The 26,465-nt window shown below is 40.6% G+C and overlaps 1 protein-coding gene across 4 annotated transcripts in view; it reads right to left on the reverse strand.

Moving 5' to 3' along the window:
* The window catches only part of gria3b (glutamate receptor, ionotropic, AMPA 3b), a 140,405-nt gene that overhangs the window by 19,383 nt on the left and 94,557 nt on the right, over nt 1-26,465 (reverse strand). For all 4 annotated transcript variants that reach the window (XR_006982915.2, XM_047157068.2, XM_017474139.3 and 1 more), the window contains exons 5-12: nt 21,091-21,144; nt 19,051-19,212; nt 17,683-17,850; nt 17,385-17,489; nt 15,758-15,865; nt 12,881-13,087; nt 9,220-9,593; nt 3,793-3,991 (exon numbers count right to left, since the gene is read on the reverse strand). Coding sequence is in view for 3 of the 4 variants with exons in the window: in XM_047157068.2 (XP_047013024.1) it covers nt 3,793-3,991; nt 9,220-9,593; nt 12,881-13,087; nt 15,758-15,865; nt 17,385-17,489; nt 17,683-17,850; nt 19,051-19,212; nt 21,091-21,144 (1,377 nt within the window). In the remaining variant the exon portion in view is untranslated. The remainder of the gene's footprint in view (nt 1-3,792; nt 3,992-9,219; nt 9,594-12,880; nt 13,088-15,757; nt 15,866-17,384; nt 17,490-17,682; nt 17,851-19,050; nt 19,213-21,090; nt 21,145-26,465) is intronic.

Here is a 26,465-nt window from a genome sequence, read left to right on the forward strand (position 1 = left end):
CTCAGTGGGAAGGCACTCGTGTGGTTTCTGCAGGATGCACATGGGAGTCTCCCGTTTCAGCTGGTGCACATTACTGAAGAGACAGCTGTAGGCACTTTATGGAGCAATTGATCAAAGATCAAGTGTTTTTTTTTTTTTTTTCTTCCCATCCTCGCAGTATATTATCCTCTTATTTGTTTTGTGGTTCTTTCAGTTCAGTGCGCGTTGTCTTTGACGGGAGAAAATGAGACCCGTTTATGCGGACTGCAGCATTTCCACGATACGCAAGACGAACATCGGGCAGTCCTGTGTTTATTAGAACGACTGCTCCTTTACAGGAGAGGCTGGACTTACACCTTCCCTTCTACATGCCGTATACACAGGCATAATCTTACACACGTTTACAGATTTCATACCCCGTATCTCCTTGACCATGAACTCCATCATGCCAAGTGTTTTTACCTTAGGTGTGTTCTTCATTAGGGGGTGTTTGTCATAAGAAAAACCTCACATGGCTTAGATATTTGGTGCAATTTCAATTCAAACACAGGGATTAATCAACAATCAGAATAGAATCTTTTTTTTTTTTGCACCATTGCACAAACCACACTCGTTTATTTCTAATTATTTATTGAAATGATACTTAATTAGCAAATTATAAAGCTATGTAAAAAAACAAACAAACAAAAAAAAAAAAAACGACATTTTTTTAAAATGCAAATAGCATGAAATATTAATCCAGTACCAGAAAAATAAATGTGAACATAAATGTTTCATCAACATCTAGTGGGGTAAAATATTTATGCGTTCTATGCATTCTAGCCTATGGGGCATTTTATTCAATAAGCTGATTTTCTAGAAAGCTCCATTGCTAGACATTGGAAGGAGTGTTTTCACATCACTACTTCTAAGATGACTTGGTATAAAAGATCGAGGCAGGAACTATGCCTCGTGCAATGCGTGACAGGTAGAAATATCAGCATGCATGCCATATTGCTCTGCTTGCTCCAGAATCTTGGCACTCGCCCTAAACACCCACATCAATGAGTTTTGTGCAAATCCATAAGAGATGATTACGGGGGAAAAATATAAATAAGTAAACGGCGGGGATTGTGTCAAAAGACGACATATGTCTCGCTCAGAATGTTGTGGCTGATCTGAAACATCCAGCTGCTTTCTGCCGTCTGGGTCTAATTAAACCAGAATATGGTTCCTGAAAACCAGATCTGAAATAGAAGTCGAACCCCATTAATCAGTATTTTTTTTTTCCCTGTCAGCCCTCTGATAGTTTTAATTAAAAGCCCCCTGGAACAGTGGTTCACACATGTCATCTCAGATTTGAAAGCCTCAGCGTGTCAGTAGGACACTCATTATATAGAATGTAGGAAATGCACAAGTCTCTAATGGGCATCTGGTTGTCTGGCTGTAAACCTTTAATGACATCAAAAGCCTGCCACCAAACAAGTCTGTAACTGATGCAACTTGGCTGAGGGACTCAGTAAGCGGCAACTAGCAAATAAGCGTTTCCTCCAACTAATGGAGAGAGTTAAGTACAGTACAGTATGTTCTGTATTTTTACACTCCATTTCCATTTACTTCTCAGCATGTACACATCCATTATATCCCCTCATTGTTACGAAAAAACACACACTCACTATAGAGTTCTGTTTGAGGTCATTTTGGATTGTACTGTAAACAGCTCGTACAGCAGAGTATATACATCCATCCATCCATCCATCCATCCATCTTCTATACCGCTTTATCCTTTTCAGGGTCACGGGGAACCTGGAACCTATCCCAGGGAGCATCGGGCACAAGGCGGGGTACACTCTGGACGTGGTGTCAATCCATCGCAGGGCACAATCACATACACACTCACACACCCATTCATACACTACGGACACTTTTGGACACGCCAATCAGCCTACCAGGCATGTCTTTGGACTGGGGGAGGAAACCGGAGTACCCGGAGGAAACCCCCGCAGCACGGGGAGAACAAGAGTATATACAGTAAGTGCTTAAAATGAATTCAACTTCAGGACATAGAGTAATGATGTCATCAAAAATATTTTTGTGCGGTATAACGCAGGAGTGGCGAAATCACATTCTTTCCCAGTTCAAAAGTGACTGAACTATATATTAATTCGGTGGAGCCTCAGTGGCTTGGTGGAGTCTCGGTTAAGATACAGGGTTCCACTAGATTTTAGTTTGTCAGTCCTATTTGGGCAGTTTATGGGCCACATACTGTAGAATGTAGAACATTTCTGCTACGGCTCACCTCTGGTAGACATGTGGCTCTGTTGTGGCAGTGCCCTGGCTGTACCTTTGAAATTTTCTGATTTGGCTCACTCCTAGTATATGTATCACTGTATAACTACATGCCTTTGGAAGTACAGCGTGGACCTGATTTGGGCTGTCATTCAGTCCCACATCTGGGTCAGATGAAAGTGAAAGGAAAGGAGTTAGCTGACCCAGTGAGCAATGGAAAGCTCTAGAGTGCTTGCCCAGTCATGTTTCAGTTGACTGAATAGGCTAAAAAGTCGGGAGGTAAATTTATGTAATAATCTTAAATGGACTAACTGACCATCACACCCATATGTGCTTGCTGAACGTCTCATTACAAAGATAGTCCCCCTTTGCTGCAGTAACAGCCTCCAATATTTTGGGAAGTCTTTGCACTAGATTTTGGAAAATCGCCGTGGGGGCGTTCCAATTAATCCCACTCCAGCACTGGCAAACCATGTCTTTATGGAGTTCATTTTACGCACAGGGGCATTGTCATGATGAAACAGGTTTTGGCTTCAGTTCCAGTGAAGGGAAATCTTAAAGCTACAGCATACAAATACACCCTAGACACTTGTGACTTTTATCAGAAGCCCACTGAACCCACGTGTCCGAGTATGAGTAAAAAAAATATATCTTGGGTAGGCGATCTGCTTGTCCCAGGTGCCCAGGTTACTGATTTGCCCACTTGCAATGCAATCATGGTGCGATTGTTCTAATAAACAGTACACTGTAATATACTGTACCCTTTAAGAAAAGACATGAAAATCAATGCTGGAAAGTAGATCCAAAATCAGTTGTGCCTCTCATCTAAACATGGCTGATAGTTCATTTCAGCCATAATTGCAACATCAGTCCCTCTGCGCCCGTGGCCATATTGCTTACTTCATCTCCTCCTGTCTTTCAAGTGCACTATTTGACCCCCAGGGCCTTTTTTCATCATGTCCAATTTGCTTGCCCAGGAAAAGCAACTAATTATATTTGGGGATTTGACTTCTTTGGATGGAAGGATGAGCTACAGGCTTTGATTAGACTGCTTTATCACTACCGGCCCCATTACCCTCCTGACTCTGATGAAACTACTGTGCACAGTACAGGCTCGACAACTTCAACCTCCTTTAACAGCCAGCAATTTCGAAAGTCTTATATATAGGGAAAGAAAGAAATCCATCTCATATTGTGTAGTATGGCTGGAACAACGTGAAATTCCAACCGACTCCATAAAACAAACTGGAGTAGACTTTAGATAGAGTCGATTAGAGCTTGGTAGCTCAGAATGCTACACACGCCCTAACTTTATTTATTTAAGTCAAAGTTTAATTGGCGATCATCCAATTACCCGGATGAATAATTGGTACAAAAACCCAAGCAATGATTCAAATTAAATACACAAGACCAATGTGGCAGTCCAAAGGAAGACCTACTCAACAGATTAGACAATTATATTTCCTGTCAAATCAAATACCTCAAAGTTTTTTTTTTTATTTTTTTTTTAAGGGAGATTCAAGTACAAAACGAAGGCAAACTCACCCTAAAGAACTCTTTGGTAGAACCTGAGTCCAGCGTTCCATAGGCAATCTCTGTTTGTTTGGCTAGATCTTCTGCGCTCTCAATGGGCGAGACCATTCTCTCGACGGTGAGGAAGGCAGCCAGGTTAGCAGTATAGGACGAGATGATGATGAGGGTGAAGAACCACCAGACACCTCCCACTATTCTGCCCGATAAGGACCTGGAGAACATCCATACAAAATGTACTATTTAGAACATGACAGATGATAATCTCTGGTGATTTTAACTTGTATTATTCTACGTCTGATCCCGAAACAGACATCCGTGCAGTGCCTAGCACCAGTAATTGTTCATAAAGTATTTCTTTACCAATCCTTGTAGACCAAAAATAAGAATCGGCATCATAACTATGACTCTGAGTGGGGTGTGAGGTAAGCCTAAAGAGGCAAATCAATTTAAACTGAGAAATGCACCAGAAAGTGAAGGTGACAGATTACTGTGGGAGAAGACATTTTGGTGTCATGGTGATGCATGGCTAACAGCTGTGTCAGATTTTAAAATATTCTACACAATCGGTAACGATAATGGCTGATCACTCACAATCCTCAGAATGCCTGAAATGACCCTTTATGCTCCAGTGTATCTAACGTAAAAATTTCTGAGTACAACTCCTTTGTTATTTATTGAAAATTGCTAAAAAATAGCAATGTCGAACAAACCAAAGCCCAATTTTAGCAATATACAGTAATGTGCAAAAGTCTTAAGCACATGCAAAGAAATGCGGTAGAGTAAAGACGCCTTCAAAAACAATGGAATTAAATGTTTCTACATTAAAAAATACTATAAAGAGCAGTAGACAGTAATAAATGAAACAGAATCAATAATCAAGCGTTGCTGGTGTAGCAACCCTTTGCCTTGAACAAAAAATGAGTAGTCTCAGGTACGATGTGTGCAGTTTTATAAGGAAATGATCTGTAAGTTTTATGGAATATCTTGCAGAACCAGACACAGTTCTTCTGGAGACTTTGACTGTCGCACTCGTATTTTATACAGTATCTCACAAAAGTGAGTACACCCCTCACATTTTTGTAAGAATTTGATGATATCTTTTAATGTGACAACACTGAAGAAATGACACTTTGCTACAATGTAAAGTAGTGAGTGTGCAGCTTGTATAACAGTGTAAATTTTCTGTCCCCTCAAAATAACTCAACACACAGCCATTAATGTCTAAACCGCTGGCAACAAAAGTGAGTACACCCCTAAGGGAAAATGTCCAAATTGGGCCCAGTTAGCCGTTTTCCCTCCCCGGTGTCATGTGACTTGTTAGTGTTACAAGGTGTCAGGTGTGAATGGGGAGCAGGTGTGTTAAATTTGGTGTCATTGCTCTCACACTCCCTCATACTGGTCACTGGAAGTTCAACATGGCACCTCATGGCAAAGAACTCTCTGAGGATCTAGAAAAAAAGAATTGTTGCTCTACTTAAAGATGGCCTAGGCTATAAGAAGATTTCCAAGACCCTGACACTGAGCTGCAGCTGATTTTATATCAGCCTTTATTATGTTTTTTGTCTGAACAGTGGTCTCTTTCGTACTATGCTGCTTTCTTTACTGGCATACAAACTTTATTTGTTTTAAAGTTTAAAGTTTAGAGTTTATTGGGATATATTTTTGATAAACTTGCTCAGCAGTGGCTCGTGAACATAAGATTGGTAGGGCAGGGTGACATTAATAATAACAAAGCCTCAAAGGTGAGAGGCTATCACATGATGCTATAGGCTTCAATACAGTAATTATTTTTAATAGCCTATAATAGGCAGTAGAGATTTGACAACATAAGGTCCTACAGCGTAAAGTCTAGTTCTAGTTCAATTGTGTTTGGAACAGCAGGTGTGCTTGCCAGGTTTCAGAAGAAAAATTGCAGTCCAACTACATCTTAAAAACCACACAAAAGATCTGAAACTAACCCCCTAAAAGATTGTTTTCCTTCTATTTCTCAGCCTTAACAAACATGATCTACTCCTTACTACTCCTTTTCCAATAGAACAATTCTACAATTACAATAGAAATGGTTCTGTGCATCGTAGACCCGTGGTCTGCACTTACACTTCGCTTTTGTTTTAGGAAATTTTATTTAGATAATTCGTTATAATCCAAGATCTTGGTGGCTGCAAGTTTAAAAAAAATAACCTATCCCAATTTGGCACCCTTTTCATTAACTGTCATGTCTGCTGCTCCTTCATTAAAAATGTTCACAGAGTGAGCATGGGGCAGTGTGATTTCTTCCCCAATGGGTATCTACTAGTGCTTGTTGCAGTTCCCATTTTTGACCACTAGGTGAAATAATAACTCTATGGTGCTACAAGGCAGCGAACATGCCGCGCCAAGATCGCGCAACATCCGGACAGGTGAGCAAATCAACAGAACAACGGCTTATATCTGTAAAATAGGGAAAAAAAAATTGTTGGTCATTCGAAAGGAGTAAGGGAGTAGAAAGCTTTATGAATGAGGACTTGATGAAGATTAACGTTTGATGAAATGCTTATACATGTAGTGAGACTCTATGCACGAGCTGCCACTGAACATTTAAATTGCTCTAGCTGAGGTAATTGAAATCAACATAACTATTAATAACCAATGTTGGGTTACTAACTAAACATGTCTGAGGTTTCTTCCCCCCAGCACATCTTGATGTAAATATCATCAAACGAAAGCGGAAATTCCGATCTATCGCCTCATACGATAGATTGCCTTTTGACCTCAAACCAAAATGTCTTCAGTGTTAAGCTAAAGAACAAAAGAATCGGCCTTGCCGTTCCAGTACTTCTGGAGGGGACTGTATATGATTTCACACATTTCATACTTTTAATAGTGGCATTTCTGTTTAAAGTTTATTCATTTGGAAGAAATAAGAGGCTTTGCTCAGTTTAGAGCATCTATAATTCAGTATTATGCCCAAGGGTCAAAGTGCAGTTATAATCTGGGCTAGAGGGGTCCCCAAAGTCATTTATTAAACAGTTCATACTGATTAAGCCTTTCCAGTAAGCGCACCAACTAAATCTGCACTTTATTGTCTGTGGTTGTTATAATCCCAGCAGCAAAATATATGAGGTGCAATTAGTTCTCTCTCTCTCTCTCTCTCTCTCTCTCTCTCTCTCTCTCTCTCTCTCTCTCACCCTAGGCACACAGGACCTGTTTGTGTTGAAATTTAGATACAGTTGATAGCTGTTTTCTAGCCTTGATGGCAATTTCCTGTCAGGCATGTTCTCTTGTGAAACACGTTAATGTCACACAGCCCTGCAGGATTTTATGGACGGATGCGGTGTAATTACTCTGTCTTCGGTGGTACTGACAATAGGGCAGAGAAGAGAATAGTGTTGCTGAGTCATCAAAGTGCCAGATTATCCTCGAGATGTATGCATTTTAAACTGCAAGAAATAATGCTTTGTATTCCTTAGTGAACTAAAATGCTAAGCAGAAATATTTAATGTATCTTAATGCTGATTTGAAACGTTTATGGTATTGGATTTGGGAGTCGACTGTGTGCGACTAGAGAGGAAGCTTTACAATGAACACACAAGGGATTGCAAATACAATAGTAATCAATTGAACTAAATTACGTTTAAACTGACCAGTACTTTTCAGTCGATATAAACTAAGTTTAAGCCATGAAAGATGGTTCATTACAATCAATTGAATAATGTATTAAATCACCCAGAATAATCCGCTTAGCCGCGACGAGAAAAGATCCGTCATGAAAAATACAAAGCGTCTCATGGCTATGGTAACCCTACCAGCCAAAAAAGCTTCTTACTACTATTAAAAAGCTCTCCATTAAAATTGTTTTCCTCCTCATTAAACAATATTAACAAGATTTTTTTTTTTTTTTGTTGCATTTTTGTACTAAGCCCATTTGTTTGCGCTCAGTTCGGTTATTTGACTAAAGCTCTAACAGGCTCCACAGGAGAAATATTTGGAGATGTGCAAAGTGATCTGTGGCAGACTGCAGCATGATCGAGTCCTAATTAATCAGCTTCCTGCTGCTTTATTTAGGAACGGCATGAAACCATTTCAGGTGCATGCAAAGTAATGCAAAGAGACCGACATTAACATCGCTGAATAAAGGATAAAGATGAGATTAATTTAAAAAAAAACAAAACAAAAAAAAACATATACTGAAACAAAAGCTAATGTCCAGTCAAGTCCATCAAGAATGTCAAAATATGATTGTGATTGTGCTATAAACCAAAAATAAATAAATAATCATAATCACAACTGACGTATTTACATCTAACATCTTACATCTAACAACGTCAGATAATGTTTATATAGTTAGATAGTATAATATATTATTGTATTATATTATTAATAGTTAGGTATCGGATGAAAATATTTCCTCGTATAATAATATATATATTTTTAAAAAATATATAATTTATCAATAACTTAGCATTTCTTTTTGCATGGTTCCATGTTGGGAGCAGGAAATATAAAGCAGTAAACTAGAGTTATCCCAAGTACTCAGCTTTCAAATTGCTTAATTAATATATTTAGTAATGTTTAATAAGTACAGAATAAAGCACAATGGGGATGTGCTGTTACAGGACAGTCATCAGTGACAATAACAGCACATCGGTGTTCATTTGATTTATTTCTCCTGTCTCGTGCAACACGTCAAAAGTTGGATTTCTTCATTTATTAAAGAATAGCACGTCATCATTTTTAATGTTGTGGTTAATATCTGAGAAACAAGTTATATGAGTATGTTATAACGGCTATAACGAGTCGTTCCGTAGCCCTCTTAATATAAACCTTGTGGCTGGAGTTATTGTCTGAACTGCTGTTGTAGAAAAGTCATCAACACCTTCCGACCAACCAGAATAGTGAATTCACCAACACAGAAACGGAGATGTATAACTGTTGAAATAATTCTTCATTAATAAACTATTTATAAATAGTTTACTACTAAAAGCTTAAAGTGTTACCATATGTATTTGCTGGCAGTATAACAGTAGGAAGACACCAAAAGCGAATATAAACTTAATGTTTTCATCGTCTGACATTACTGAAATTTGCTTTTGTTAACCCGTTGTCCTGTGCACGGGAGGCTAACGTGATAAATGTGACAAACGTGATTTATATCAGAGTAAACAAAAAAAATTTTATAGGAAACAAGCAAAGCTTGTACTTACAGTGTGTCCTACTGAGAACGGATCTCATTATCACAGCAAAGCTTCTAAAACTGGATTGCAATTACTCAATATTTCCATTTCCTAAACTATTCTCAACAGCTATTATACACTACGAATGCACAGACCCTTAACTTGAACGTTCAGACCCACAGTGGCATGAAGGATGGCTTTTTATTAAAAAAAAAAAAAAAAAAAACATTTTTATGACTGTACGTTGCTAAAACGAGGAGAGTGGAATACTGATGAGGCCACCAACCTTGGTGAGATATCACAGCCCTGCTGCATGAATGCCCCCAGAGAGAACCACAGGCTGTTAAAAATCCCAAAGTCATTAGGCGGGTCAGGAGGAGTCTGGGGGTCTTTGGCTTCATCTGTCTCGTCCAGATGCCACTCGTACGGACTGAAGCGGCTCACGAGGAACAGCACCACGCTCACGCCGATGTAAGCGAACACAATGCACATCCAGATCTCATACGCCAGTGGGTCCAAGAAGGAGAACACGCCTGGCTTGGACTTCTGAGGTTTCTTGATCATAATAGAAATGCCCAAGCTCATGAAGGGCTTCGAAAAATCGATCACTTCTTCTCGAACCAGCGTTATAGTCAGTGGTGCGACCGCTATGTCCGCTCTCTGCGGGGGGGGGGGGGGAGAAAGGGGGACATGTTGCAGCATTTATTAGTGTCCTGCTTTACTGGTCAACACAAATGTACATCCTGAAGTTAACAAAAGGCCTACGTAAGTAATATAGTCTAAATCAGGTCACTGTTTTTAGTATTTGATCGTCTTTACCCCTTCAATAAGCTCATCATCCAAATGAGTGTTATTCTGAATGTGTAACGATGAGTATGGGCACATCCTCGTGTATGTGGGCAAATTGAAACGAAAACAAGGAAGAGATTCTAAATAAATGTTTTGCCTTTGCCCTAGGGTACAGCTCCCTAACACTGCAGAACTTATAATAAGGCTCCTGTTAAAAAAAGAGATGCTGCTCAAAAAAAAAAAAAAAAGAGGACATCCACTGCCTGGGAGCATCTAAAAAAGATATGCAAAGCATAACAGTTTCGACCGCATAGCGCAGAAAAGACAGCTGAGTGTTCACAAACAATTCAGTGGCTTAAGCCTTATGCTGACCTCCACTCCATCAGGCCTAAAGGAGACTGCAAATCTTTCGCCTAACACTTTCCATCCCCCTCATGCATCACCAACTGCTGCTCTGGGAACTGTGGGCTTGAGATGTGACAAGTAGAATCTGTAGCCGCTTCAGCTTTTGTCTCTCGAGGGCATTCGGATGTAAGGTCAGCAGAGATCCCAGATCTCAGATCTCTCCCCCGCCACTTATTGCATTAGTTATGCAATAAGTCAGGATAAGGTCATGGAAACTTTGCAGGTGACTGGTGGGTATGAAAGCACCCTGCAAATATTCATTTCCTTTTATCTTGCACTCAGTAGTGAGTGGAACACTGGCGTACTGTCTCAATAAATCATGGAATAATTTGCATATAAATAGCTAATTAAGTGTCTACCAGAAGTGATTTATCAGTAAGGCAGAAACACGCCTTGGATCTCTTCCTCTTGCACTATGGATAAATAATTAGACATGATCGTCTTTTCTAAATCCAGGGTGAAATATGCACTGAACACGTGCGCTATGGCAAACGGTGATCGTATAAACTGCAGTTTTGTATGATCCGAGTGGAATTTACATGGAACGTGAAGAAGAGTAAAATGAAAGATCTCAGATGATTAATGACAGTTTTGGATATACTCATTTTATTATTATTATTATTATTATTATTATTATTATTATTATTATTATTAGAATGATTAAAGTTGAAAATATGCTGCAATGATACGGGCGGGAGTTTTTACGTGACTAATAACAGCTTCTGGTACAAACTATCAATTTGTGGATGACGTTGTATTGCGCTTCGTTGCTCATAATACACCTGAACCGAAGATTTAAGAAAACACAAACCTGAGCAGATAGAAATTGAAAAAAATTTAACCTGTCATCACAGTCACACATCATTGTGCCATGTAATAACCAATTCAATTCACCGGATCTCATCATGACAATCGGTACTGAGCAACAACGACAACAACAACAACATCACAAAAAAACAAAAAAAAAACCCCTGTACAGATCAACATATGAGGGTGACCTTTAAAATGCAAGGAGATTAAAATAAATATCCTGGTCAAAATGCCATGCCAGTATTAGTCCTAACTGTCCAGGCTGATATAGCACAATGGGTATTCTAGACCAGACTAAAAGGAAATTTATTTCTTCTTCTCCTACCAAGAGTGGACTTTTTTTTTTTTTTTAAACTCATTTTGAGTGTAATTTCAACCCACAGCACATGAAAACCAGACAATTTCTGTGGATGATAGTTAGGAAATTGAACAGATGAGGTAACCCAACCCTCATGCATTTTATATACGGCCTCCCTCTCCGTGTTCGGTGCAGGTCAGAAGAATCGGGAATGATTTCACTGGCTTTGCCTGCATTTACAGCACTGAGCACTTTGACAAATGCAAAAGTGGATGCTTGCCCTGGTACAAGCAGAGGAAGTGGCTTTCTGATGTAGTGATGCTGAGATGAATCAGCGGGCAGCACGCTGTGAAGCATCAGACCACGAAACACAATATCACCTCGGGTTTTGAACCGGCTTTAGCCGCCCCTTAGAGAGATAAATGGATTCTATTGTGTGTAATGACATCATACCAACTGGCAACAGTACCTATATAGTTTTTTTTTCCCCTTTCTTTTTTAAAGAAACTTAAATTTTTTAAATTTTTTAAATGGACATGGAACTAATTCTTTGATGTGCAACTTGTCAGGACAGGTCACGTGACCTGAACTGTTTGAGGTGAACGTACTGTACACGTAAAAAGGAGCAGAAATGCATGGTGTTTGAATTTTATGCACCACAATTTTGACTATTTCACAATATGCATGAATTGTAGTTTATGTGTTGCGTATTAGACAATATTAATACATTACATTACTTACTGAATGGAAGTCAGGCACAACTTGGCTGCGACAGTATTATACGTATACGGGCTTGGAAAGCTTACAGCACATGATTATGAAAAACACTGACTTTAAAAGACAAGATACATACACTATATGGCCAAAGATTTGTGGCCGTTTGACCATCACACCCATATGTGGACCGTCCCCAAACAGCGGCCTCAAAGTTTGAAGCACCCAATCGTATAGGATGTCTTTATATGCTGTAGCGTTACAGTTTCCCTTGACTGAGAGGGCTAAGGAGCGCGAACATGTTCCTGCATGACAACGCCTCTGTGCACAACACGAGCTCCATGAAGACATGATATGCCAAGGTTGGAGTTGAAGAACTCGAGTGTCCTGCACAGAGCCCTGACCTCAACCCCCACTGAACACCTTCAGGATGAACTGGAACACCGAACCTCCTCGCCCAACACAGTTCCTGACCTCATTAATGCTCTTGTCGCTGAATGAGCACAAATCCCCACAGCCACGCCCGAAAATCTAGTGGAAAGCCTTCCCAGAAGAGTGGAGGTTATTATAACTGTAAAGACGGACTAAATCCGGAATGGGATGCTCAACAAGCACATATGGGTGTGACAGTCAGGTGTCCGTAAACTTTCGGCCGTATAGTGTAAGATTGTACAACGTGTGAAATGCTACATTGTCCTCATTTGTTGTCATAAGTGCTCTTTTGAAATATCTATTCCCTTGCCAATGTCTGTGCACACCTCCTTTCCCAGTTCCCACTTTCCCAGTTCCCACTTAATCATGAATGTAGCAGTAGCGTACAGGCCTTTGGTAAAGTCTTCAAAACATGCACATACACACGACTGAGATATTCCGAAAAAGAAGAACGAATTAGTAGAGAGATGTAAGGTGGTAAAAATGGACTGGTACTCACCCCATATACTAGTTCACCCACCATCCCGTTCCATGTTTTGGTCTCTGGATCACGGGCGCCATACTTGCCGTCCATGACTATAGACAGTCTGTACTTAATCCCAACGTGTTTGGCTATCTCGGAAGCTAAATCGACACAGTAGCCTTCATACTTCTCATTGCCATCCAGATGCATATGGTTTTTCTTGTACATCACATATGGCGCTTCCTGTTAATCAAACACACGCTGGTTTATTGTCACCTGTGCGCGCCAGTCACCAGAGCCGAACGACAGCTGAGCAGTGAAGAGCATGCAAGGGCGTGCGGGGTAATCATATACAGACCTGCTCAGTCTCCTTCTCTCTGTCTCTCTCTCTCTCTCTCACACACACACACACACACTGTCACTCATTTTCACTTTCTAGATCTCCTTTCGCTTTATAGATCACTCTTTACCCCAGACACACACACACACACATGTATAAAAATCAAACAGCATGACATCCAGAACAAGATGGATGAGACAGAGAGAGCAAACATGGAGTCATATGATCTTGGCGAGACCCCTTTGCTAATGCACCCAGCCCCTACTAACAATATGGACGTGAAGGTGGACGGTGAACAATGGCACGGACACACACTGACCCACACGCTCGCTCTGTGTTGGAGTAGGGGCTGAGTTGCATTATTTTCACACTAACAAGCAACAAAGTGACAAGTTCATTTTCTATGTGCGTGTGCGACAGATAACCACGATTTCTCCGACAGCTCAAAAAAAAACCCAAAAAAACCCCAAACATTTGAAGTGAGGTTTTCTCAATTCTATGCTAATTAGGTAAGACCAATTAAAGCCAAACAATTAGCTCAAATGAGTCCTTGATTAAGTCCTTGACTATGGCATGTGTTGTACAATATTATTTCAGTTCCCCTCTAACAACTTTTAGTTCCTACTTCCCATTTACTATTTGAAAATAGAATATAACCCTGGCTTCATCTTCTTCTGTCATATACGACCTCTCAATAAACGTGACACATTACAGCAAAAAATAAAGCTCGGACGGAGGCAGCTGGGGTCGTTTGCGCCTCTGGTGAGTTAGCTTGCTTTGCTAACATGGAGTATAAAGCCTAGCATTTAACATATAAATCAAACAAATATTTCTCACATCGATTCATCCATACATTTTCTATTCCGCTTATCCAACAGGGGAGTCTGGAGCCTATCCCAAGGAGCATTGGGCACAAGCCGGGGTGCATCCTGGACGGGGTGCCAATTCATCGCAGGGCACAATCACATACACGTTCGCACACTACGGACACTCTGGACATGACAGTCGGCCTACCGTGCATGTCTTTGGACTGGGGGAGGTAACCCCTGCAGCACGGAGAGAACATGCAAACTCCGCACACACACACACACACAGGGCAGCAGCGGGAATCGAACCCCCGACCCTGGAGGTGTGAGGCGAACGTGCTAGATAAAAGCATTGTCATTTTGTCTACTAGCATTTTTCATCAAAACAAACAAACAAACAAGCAAATGAAACACTTTGGACAGGACACGCCCACAAATGACAACGATAGCAGTTGCTATGCACCTACTGGACAGAAGACAAACTACAAATGACTTGTTGCTTGCTAGTGTGAACGTAAGGTGAGAGATAGGGTTGGTGGTCAGGGTTTTGAAAGGTGATTTCCTTTTCATAAAGTAAATGGCAGTGACTGGAGACAGACAAATCTGCTTCAAGCATGTTGCACCATTGTGTGGCAAAGACATATCATTCCAGCAAAAAACAGTGAAGGACACGAGCATACATACTAGTAGATAAATGCATCATTAAGATTAAAAAAAAAATCTCAAATACCTGGCCACACCTGTACCAGTACTTCTTTTCGCTCTTGTCTTTCCATTAAAGGCACAGCAGCAACAGCAGCTTTTTTTTCTTTTTCTTTTTTTTTCGCACATCATTACCAAACCATAGGGCTTCATACACACAGAGAGCTTCCCTATTAGAGTCAGAGACAATTTGGTTGCCAGTGGGGTAGCAATGGTTTGTTTGCTTTGCTTTGTGCTGAATACATCCTTTCACCTTGTCTTTTCCTGGACACTCTCCATTGCAAGCTAGTGAGTATGGATCTGATGACGATCAAAACAACTCGGGGCTGTTTATTGTTTCATGCAAAAGTCATTGTACACATTTGTAGTAGGAGAGACATCACGATTAGACTTAATGTTTTGTTCTAGATAGTGGTTCTGCGCTTGGTTTAGAAGCATTAATCAAATTGAACTTGGAAAAATCAAGGAGTCAGAGAAAGCAGAAGGTGAAATGAATTTTTAGTAGCGGTGTAATCTCCTGGTTTGTGTATAATGAAAAAAAAATTAGAAAGAAGAAGAAGAAGAAAAAAAAAGGCTAGCCTGATGATCATCCCTGTCCTCCCTGTTTATTTGACTTAGCCTCAGACAAACCATTGAACCCTGCTGTGATTTCGCTGGCTGGTTGATTCTGTGTGTCATGACCATTTACTTGATGAGCGGAGACAGGTCTTACTTACGTATGCACTGTATGTCAAGTTTGATGATGGAAACATAAATGAAAAAAAAAAACAAAAAACAAATAAAAACATTACCATTGTACCAAATGCCGTTATTGTGATGTCACTGCTATGACAGGCCACTGGAATATGGGAAATCAAAATGCTTTGTCACCCACACGGATACAGTTGAAACACTCATCGTGTTTTTCGCCCCTCGACTGTTTCAACGTGTAGTGAGTGGATGGAAAGCAACGCAAAAGAAATATACTTCTAGCCGCCCAGGACAGAATGTATCAAACTGTGAGTCTACACCATGACCCTGAGTGGCAGAATATGTGACACATTTAAAACATTGTGGAACGTGTACCATAATAGTAGTGACCACAATTGTTCGGTTTTCCACTGAGGATGAATCGTTGCTGTATGGCAGATCCATTATATTTACAAAGCGCTCAAACTCGTTCCAGTAGCCGATCTGCGAAAGGGAAAACATTGTTGTTATTATCAAAAACGACAGCCATTTTAAGCACATTAACGCTTTTTCTTTTTTTTTTTTTTTTTTCCTCTGCCCTCGGTCTTTTCTCGCCTCCTTTAAAATAATAATTTCACGTACAGACAAGAAGCTAAAGAGGCTGCCGGAGATGTATAAAGCTATAAAAGCGTTCTCTCAAAAGACTATGTTCATTAAAATGGCATTAGGTGCATGAGCTGCTATTGCTTCCTGTTAAATGGGAGTGGAAGTAGGAGTGTGTCTGGCAGACAGCTTTTAAATACGGAGAATGCTTACAATACAAGCATCGGGCAGCTCTCAGAACGGCGCACGCACAAATCAGCTGAGCAGTCAGAAAAAGAGAACAAGGAAATGTGAGGAGTGTGCTGCTTGGATGTTATTTGGTGGCATGAAGTGCTACTTGTTTATCCTCAGATTAATAGATGAAGTCACTCAGATGCAGCATCGCTTTGCTTCCATTAACAAGCCAGTGTTTTTAAGCTGGACTAAACAAGACATTCTAAACTGTAGCACAAGACCTAGACTGCAATCATATAGTGTTAGCCGCTTAGTAAAGGAGTGCTAGCGTTAGCACCGCATCAGGCTGAAGTGGCATTGACGTGGGAGAAATTGAGCCCTCATATAAGCTGCAAAGGCAAACCGTGTCCCATAAACCACTAGATTGTTCCAAGTATTCAACTGCTCGTAGCATGCGCACATTGAGACTTCAGTTGCTATGCTAAGTGAAGCAACGCTTTAGCGGACTTTCCTTATTCCTCACTTTGCAATCACGGTCAGACTGATATTTCGTCTTTCTAAAGACGTACTAGACGTAAGTTGATATATAAAGTGTGACGCTCTCTTTTATAGACATCCATTCTGAGACATCTCCTGTATTTAAGTGGTTTTACACCGTGCGTTTACTTACGTAGGCTTTTAAGATTACGACTTCATTTTAAGAATATTACTAGTAATATTACTCTTATTACTTCATTTTATGCTCACTATCACACTGTATGAAATGATACCAGGAAAACCTTTTTTTTTTTTTTTTGGCTGAATTCTGTCACAAACTGTGCCCCAGTGTGTTCTCCATGTCAGATTATACAATGAAGAGTCGCTAACGATAGACCCGTGACTAAGACAATTCATAGGTTTCGCTTGCATCCTAAGTCAGTGCGATCTGGGCTTGCGCAAAATGGCGTCACGTAAATAGAAAGGAGACGCAATGAGGAAAATCATTTTTCCTTAGTTTCACTCGACGTATCAAACAAGCTACGTCCAAACTCACTCTGAATATCTAATATCAAATATCAAAGAGAGCCATCACTTTATAATCACTTTATAATAACCCGACCTTTACGAGTGATTGACATTCTATCTGATTGACTTCTACAGTCTACTTCAAAAAGCGAGAAGGATATATTTTAAAGGACGCATATTTGCAAACCCTCTCCGCAACTGCTTTTATGATATCTAGAAGGATTTCAATTTGTTTGCATACCTTTCTTGGCCCGCCTGCTTTCATCTCATAAACGTCGATAGTGTAGTTTGATCTGCGGCCGAAACTGTCAAACTGGATATTGCCAGTCATCCCTTGCACTTGGACCTGCCAAGGAAAAGTAAGGAAGAAACCTGACGAAATAATGGGCAGCACTCCAAGCCTCCGAGGCCAAATGGAAGGTGGCAGCGCATTGCAATAGTTTCATTTACAGCTGCATGGTGAGCAGGCATGGCTGAACAGTTCATTTTGAACAGTTCATTTTGAAGTCAGAGCTGAGCTGCACGGCGAATTTTCCTACCATTTTGAGAGCCCTCTCGATGTCGATGCCTTGACTCCAGGGAACTGCCGGATTGGCCAGGCAATCTCCAGCACTGCCCCGCCTTGAGACATCCACGCGCTGGCGCCGTAGGTACCGGAACGCCTCCGCTATCACCAGGATGGCATCGTAGGACAATGCAGAGGTGTACTGCACAGAGAGACCACCAGATGAGTACTGCACTACCTTTCTTACTGTCCACTAGTCCCCATGCTGAGACTTTGGGACAACCTGGACTACATCCTTCCTTTTGTCGTCGTGTTCACCGCACAAATTAATGCTTTCTCAGTTCTTAAGCACCTGGTGCAACTCGAGGACTCATTATCAAGCCCTTCGTGAGTTAAAGCAGGTGTATTAATTTATCCGTATTAGTGCTGTGTGCAGAAAGCTACATAGCTGTACGATGAAGCCTCTAGGGCTGAAACTGAGCCCAGTTAACACTCCGCAAACCTTCCATACTGAGCACGGACAACAATATGTTCAAGGATAAAAACCAGCAACTCATCCTATGTACGTACACGTATCTAGCTTACACTGTTCTATGCGCGATAATTGCAATGCATCGCCACATATAATCATAACTTGGTCTGACATTAAACAGAAAGAAGATTCATGCCATGCTGTTCTATTCATATTTACAAAAGTGCATTGTTTCTCGTTGTGGAAACGGCTCTACATCGGGTTCTAATTACAGTGACGTGTAAAATGTTTAGCATTGTCTGGAACAGTATTTCAGTCCTATTGTTGTTGTGAGGTGACACCTGTAATTACGCTGCATCTCACCGAACAAGCCTGGAACGCACTGACATCCACTAATTTGCAGTGAGCAATAGTTTTTGTTTTCTGTTACATACCGAAAGCTTTACATGGAGATTCTTGGAATTGATTTAAGAAGTGTGCAGACCCACAGATCAGGTCCACTTTTATTCACTGCTATTATGCATGAACACTAGATTAGTACTTTTTATGCAAAAATAAATAATCCAAAGCCAAATCCTGCTCTAGAAATTTCTTTGACCTGTTTGGCGATTTGATGTCAGCCCACACCTGCATGACTCACTGAAGTATCACTTTAAATCTCTTTGCTGATTTTTGTTTAATTAGATGTAAATTGAATCTCCGGTTCGAACTCAGCTTTTAGACTGGACATCAATAAATCGACTGCAGTGAGGGGGTGGGAAAAGGAGACAAGAACGAGGAGAAAGCAGGAGGAAAGAGAAGTAAGCAACAATGGCTACTGAAGAAGACAGAGGCGAAGGGAAGACGGGAACCGAGAGCGAAATGAAAAAACAGAAGGCTGTCGATAAGGCATAATGATGCTTTTTCTAGTGTACGACATGAAAGGCTTACCTTCAGAGGTGTGTTCCTTGCCTCTGGGAATTCTCTTTCATCTAACCGGTCCCAGCGCTGAAGGAACTGCTGCACGACAGGGTTTTCAGGATTGATTATTTGAAAGCCACTTATGTTTGCGCCACCGACATACACTTTGTCCAGGCTCACATTGGAGAAGCCCTGGAAGGAGAACGAAAACGATAAAGGAACTGGGAGAGAACTGCGGGATAAAATGAAAGCGCTCATTATAAATCAGCACAGATTTGGTGTTAGTGTATTTTATAACTACACAGTGATACAGTGCGTGTTCATTTGGTATTTTGATAAAAGACAAGATATACTGCATGCAAACAACTACTAGCACTATTCTGAATATGTATAATATAAACACACAAATAAAAATAAACAATGAACTGAACAACCAAATAAATAATACAGAAAAAAATCCATCCATCCATCCGTCCATCCAATCGTCCGTCCGTCCATCCGTCCATCCAATCGTCCGTCCGTCCATCCGTCCATCCAATCGTCCGTCCGTCCATCCGTCCATCCAATCGTCCATCCGTCCATCCAATCGTCCATCCGTCCATCCATCCGTCCATCCATCCAATCTTCCATCCATCCATCCATCCAGCCATCCAATCATCCATCCATCCATCCATCCAATCATCCATCCATCCATCCATCCAATCATCCATCCATCCAATCCTCCATCCATCCATCCAATCATCCATCCGTCCATCCATCCAATCTTCCATCCATCCAATCATCCATCCATCCATCCAATCTGCCATGCATCCATCCATCCATCCATCCAATCATCCATCCGTCCATCCAATCTTCCACACATCCATCCATACATCCAATTATCCATCCATCCATCCATCCATCCATCCATCCAATCTTCCATCCATCCATCCATCCATCCATCCAATCATCCATCCATCCATCCAATCATCCATCCATCCAATCCTCCATCCATCCATCCATCCAATCATCCATCCATCCATCCATCCAATCTTCCATCCATCCAATCATCCATCCATCCATCCAATCTGCCATGCATCCATCCATCCATCCATCCATCCAATCATCCATCCATCCATCCATCCAATCTTCCATCCATCCATCCATCCATCCATCCATCCATCCATCCATCCATCCAATCATCCATCCATCCATCCATCCAATCATCCATCCATCCATCCAATCATCCATCCATCCAATCCTCCATCCATCCATCCAATCATCCATCCATCCATCCAATCTTCCATCCATCCAATCATCCATCCATCCATCCAATCTGCCATGCATCCATCCATCCATCCATCCATCCATCCATCCAATCATCCATCCATTCATCCAATCTTCCATCCATCCATCCATACATCCAATCATACATCCATCCATCCATCCATCCAATCATCCATCCATATATCCATCCAATCCTCCATCCATCCATCCAATCATCCATCCATCCAATCATCCATCCATCCAATCATCCATCCATCCATCCAATCTTCCATCCATCCATCCATACATCCAATCATCCATCCATCCATCCATCCAATATTTCATCCATCCATCCTTCCAATCCTCCATCCATCCATCCATCCATCCATCCAATCATCCATCCAATCATCCAACCATCCATCCATCCATTCATCTCTCTCTGGGAGTTTTTTTTTTTGCTCCACAGCCCTGCCCAGAGCTAAAATACAGTGATGTTTCTGAAAACTATACTCATTCTTACTTCATCAAACATCACATTGTTGACAACAGGCTAATCACATAGCTCTCTGCTCAGTAGAACACTGGATCTGTAGTCCATGAGTGTGAATGGCACAGTGTATTTACTCAAAGTGTGGAAAGATACAGTAAGAGCTACATAAGCACTAAACCGTGGGGTACATATAGTACACATAGCCACAAATGTATTCAAGAGTTATAGAGTTACACCTACTCAGAGTAGGCCATATTACTGTTCTTCCTACATATCTCTGTAAGTATGTTCTTTCACTTGCCCAGTGAAGGGAAAACCTTGTGGGAGAGACTCACCAGATTGGCTAGGATGTAATGGTAGCCTCGGCTGTTCTTGCCCAGGGTCACGACCTGAGGGAGGAGAATCAATAATGGTTAGCCAGCCATGTAAGAGCCATCAGGCAGATATAAGGCGCTGTGTTAAGCTCTCTCAGTGCCGTTTGCATAGCAGACCGACTTAAACACAGTGGCGGCCTCCTGCGAGGTGACAAAGGAGCTAAATGCTGATGGATGTCTCTTCACTCTGGGAGGGCTGCCTGAGGTGTTGTCACGCTGCGAATAAAAAGACCACTTTTATGTTTTATCTTCAGTGTGTGCTTTTCTGTGTACGAAATATAGCCAGGAATGGTTGTGTCCTGCATTTAGGTGTAACGTTCAATGTACACTAGGAACAACATCAGTGAAACCTAATGCATCTTTAGACTATGTGGAATTACCACAGACTACAATTTCAGTAGTTTTGCTGTACTGGGAAAAACTCGTTTACTCAAAACTCACTTATAATGGAAACCAGTAATGTTTAATACATGCCACCATATAATGCAAATTCAAAATTGCAACCGTTATGCAGTAGGTGACTAGATAGACGAACGTCTTACCAAAGCTGTTTTACTATGTGGTTTTTAATGCTTTACAGTTAATGAGAAATGATTCGTATTACTTATGTTTTCTCTAAGAGTCTGCGGCATTCATGCACAATCAAAGTCTATGTTTACACGTCTCCTTTTATCACCATATCCACAAACACAGTAGCTTCTAAAAAGTTGTCCCATCTCCATAAGGATAAATTATAGACAGATTGATATTATATGTTGAACAGGCACTTCCGGTCAGATGGTGTTGATTAATTTTCTATAACAGCAGCCTCTATAGTCAGAGATAAAACGTTGTTTTTTTTTCCGATAAAGGATATTTTTTTTCTTGGTACCATGACAATCTGCCTATTCTTCTATTATTATTATTATTATTATTATTATTATTATTAATATTGTTGTTGTTGTTGTTGTTGTTGTTATTCTTATTAACTTTTATTAAACAAAATTCTGTGTACTGCTTAATTTGTGTACAGCGCTTTGAGAAGCTGCTTTTAAAGGCGGTCTATAAAATAAAGTTTATTATTATTATTATTATTATTATTATTATTATTATTATTAATATTATTGTTGTTGTTGTTGTTGTTATTCTTATTAACTTTTATAATTTTTTATTTTTTCTGTGTACTGCTCAATTTGTGTACAGCGCTCTGAGAAGCTGCTTTTAAAGGCACTCTATAAAATAAAGTTTATTATTATTATTATTATTAGTATTATTATTATTATTGTTGTTGTTGTTATTCTTATTAACTTTTATAATTTTTTATTTTTTCTGTGTACTGCTCAATTTGTGTACAGCGCTTTGAGAAGCTGCTTTTAAAGGCACTCTATAAAATAAAGTTTATTATTATTATTATTATTATTATTATTATTATTATTATTATTGTTGTTGTTATTCTTATTAACTTTTATAATTTTTTATTTTTTCTGTGTACTGCTTAATTTGTGTACAGCGCTCTGAGAAGCTGCTTTTAAAGGCGCTCTATAAAATAAAGTTTATTATTATTATTATTATTATTATTATTATTATTATTGTTGTTGTTGTTGATGTTATTTCATTTCGATTTCACCACTGTCCCTATGTGCACCACTGCATATATGTGACAAATATAATATGGTGTATAATAATGCTAATAATGGGGATCAGCCTGTAAAAAAACAAACAAACATTGGAATATTCATTAAATAAAATGTAATAAACAAGGTAATAAATATAAAAAACTAAATGGAATAAATACACAGAAGTATACAGTATGCTACAGTGCGTTTCTTTACCTAGTGTCAGTGTAACCTGGTTGAACAAGAATTAAAAACGTAATGCTAAATGCGTCTTGATCATCATATTCCATTATATGATTTTACTTGAAACGAGTGCAAATCAACACATTTGCCTGGCTCCTTTTCTGACGCAGTGGACTGTTCACTGCCTGAAGGGAATGGCACATGAGATAGCAGAGCTTTGCTTCCACTAATCTGATCTTATCTGGTTGCTCAAGTAGGTCAGTCCATTCTGACTGTGACAGCAAGTTCAAGTCATGCCAGGGGAGAGAAAGAGAGGCACAGAAAGTCTGTAGGGGGAAAAAGTGCAGAGAGTGATGGAACAAGGAAGGGATGAGACAAGAGAAAGATGACAGCGTGTTGAATAAAGACGTCGTCGTTAATGGCATATTGCAGCGCAGAGAAATGGCACTCCGTGATCACAACTGAATCCTAACAAACTCGGAAGTCATGACGGATATCTAACACGCATTCCTTGCTCGTAACGTGTGCCGAGAATGGTGTGAGATCGGAGATAAATTAGACGAGTGGTGTCTGCGCTGTATTCTGCGTTTGTGTTTTCCCCTAATCTAACGCACGGTGCGTCCGCTGATGAAATAATTACGTAATGCTTCATTGGTTGTATCGGGGCTGTGCAGAGGGAAAGCGCGTTTCAAAAACGCGACGGATCCAATTACACGTCTCTCTGACAAGTCATCCTTTTGCTGCTGGGATCGTAGACGGCCAAAGTTCCAGCTGCAATATCTCAGATGAAGATCTCAAGTCACTGTGCCACTGAGTGAGAGCGACAAACATTGTTCAACATGATGGCCTTGACTTTTGGCTCCGGGAAAGCCGACCGGAGCCAGTGACTGTATCAGGCCTCTTCCACACACTGATCATGCTGCGGGTCCTCATGCACCTGAGCAGGAGCTGGCTGCAGAACACTGCCTCCCAACCTGCGAACCAGCAGGAACACTCTACAACTTTAGTTCAGGCACAGCAAGAGCTTAATGACATTGCTTCTTCCAGGGGCCTGAACCTGGCCTCACCTTTTGCAGATTGCAGCACTTCTGCAACAAATAAATAATAAAACATAGCAGTGCACACACGAGCTAATTAATTTGCCTTTCCAAATACAAGGCTGGAAGCCACATCACGCTGAGCTGTAGCCTCTGCATTCCAGTCTGTGCTTTAGTCTATCCACTAACCTTGAGAGGTCTTTTGTCTTTATGGTCTCCAGCCAGCACCACCCCTATAGGTGTCTTCAGAATCTCAACGAGCTTAGAGGCACAAGTCTGTGTAATATTTCATAACCACTGCATAGTGCTACTGGAATCCTGCTAATAAATAAAAATGATGGTTTGAGGTGGGATTATTCTGTAGGAGCAGCCTTAAGAGGTATTTAGGGGACTGGATTAGAGGAGTGGTTACAGTTAAAGTGCAGTAAATGCCACTTTCACCGTGACTGTAATCTTCTTTTTCACTGCCTCCGTGCCACACGTTGATCCCACCTCCAGCTCCATCGCTCTTTTGTTCCCCTGAGGCAGAAAGAGGGTTTTTTTTTTTTTTTTTTTTTTTTTTTTTTTGTCCTTGAAAGTTGTTTCACTACTTTGTGATGGGCAAAGACAGGCTCGTATGACCTGGTGCTCACACAAAGCTCAAAACTACTCCCAAGGTCTAAAAAGAGAGAATAATGCAAAGGGTTGCAGAATAAAAAGCTAAAGCAATATATTTGCTCTGGACATTCAATAAAAGTCTAGGCTCAGAACTGCTTGGTCATGTCAGCTTGTGCCTGACCTTTAAGTAAAATGCTGCTCAGCACAAATGCTAGACCTGCATTAGATATTTGAAGTTGTCTGCAAAGGCCATAGATTGGATGAGACAAAATTAGACTCAAAATTAGGCATGGGTGAATGATAATCAGTATGCACGACCACACTACTGTGGCTTATGTGATTGCCCTTTTCTACCTAGAAGCTGGATGCTTGCAGTTTAACACAAAAAAATCAACCTCTCAGTGTGAGAGAAAATTCAAAAACACAAACCGGCATCCTTTTAAAATACACTCTTTTTTTTTTAAAGGGTAGCGCTGGGCTTCTGGTATTTCTGTATGGAACACCCTTTCGATTCGATTTTTGCTGAGGGACCTTTATAATCTTACAGGCGTGACATTATACTAATGATAGTAATAATATTTAAGTACAAATTTGCACAAGTAAGATTTTATAATCGTCATAGCTTCATTTTCTGCCCCATCTGATGTATTCTGTTCATAGCTGAAACGATGAAACGATGTCATTTGGTTTTCTTGGTTAGGGAGAAAAACAGGTTCAACCTGACCACCATAAAGCCCTAGGAGCCAAGCTGAGGAACCGCAAAATGGGTCGACTTTTTCATACAAATCTCTGGACTAAATGCAGCCGATTTTCAATCTGATCTCACATATCCGACATCTGATGCATCGTCAGTTCTTCCTGATGTAACAGCTGTTTATAGGCCTAACTAATCAATAACCCTTTCCCATAAATCACTGAAGAAGACGGGGGTAAGGACAAAATGGCTCTGCTAGAAGAGTCATTTATTTTCTCAACAATAAAGCATGCTGTTATGCCAAGAAACAAATAGGGTGAGTGTTTTCTGAGAGGAAGCTTTCTAATTAACTTAGAAGAAGAGCTGTAGCTATCCTATATACAGGTGCATTTCAAATTTTTTGAATATCGTCGAAAAGTTCTTCTTTTCCCTTTTCTCCACTTTTTTGAATTCAAAAAGTGGAAATTTTCATATATTGTAGATTCATTACACATAAAGTGAAATATTTCAAGCCTTTTTTGTTTTAATCTCGATGATAACGGCTTACAGCTCATGGACATTAAAAATCCAGTATCTCAAAATATTAAGAGTAAAGAATTTATAATACAGAAATGTCGACCTGATGAAAAGTGTGTTAATTTATGCGCTGATACTCGGTCTGGGTTTTAATCCTTTTGCAGGAATTACTGCATCAGTGCGGCGTGGCATGGAGGCGATCAGCCTGAGGCACTGCTGAGGTGTTCTGGAAGTCCAGGTTGCGTTGATAGCGGACTTCTGCTCGTCTGTATTGTCGGGTCTGGTGTCTCTTGTAGATTCTCTATGGGGTTCGGATCAGGCGAGTCGGCTGGACGATCGAGCACAGTAACACCACGGACAGTAAACCAGTTACTAGTAGTTCTGGCACTGTGGGAGGTGTCGAGTCCTGCTGGAAAAGGAAATCAGCATCTCCATAAAGCTCGTCAGCAGATGGAAGCATGAAGTTCTCTAAAATCTCCTGGTAGACGCTGCATCGACTCTCGACTTGAGAAAACACACTGGACCAACACCAGCAGATGACATGGCAACCCAAATCATCACTGACTGTGGAAACTTCACACTGGACTTCAAGCAGCTTGGATTCTGTTCGTCTCCACTCGTCCTCCAGACTCTGGGACCTTGATTTCCAAATGAAATACAGCATTGACTTTCATCTTCCCCGTGATTGTGGTCGTGTGTACTGAACCAGACCGA

Source organism: Ictalurus punctatus, chromosome 8 (genome assembly GCF_001660625.3).
Source record: "Ictalurus punctatus breed USDA103 chromosome 8, Coco_2.0, whole genome shotgun sequence".
Taxonomy (NCBI): Eukaryota; Metazoa; Chordata; class Actinopteri; order Siluriformes; family Ictaluridae; genus Ictalurus; species Ictalurus punctatus.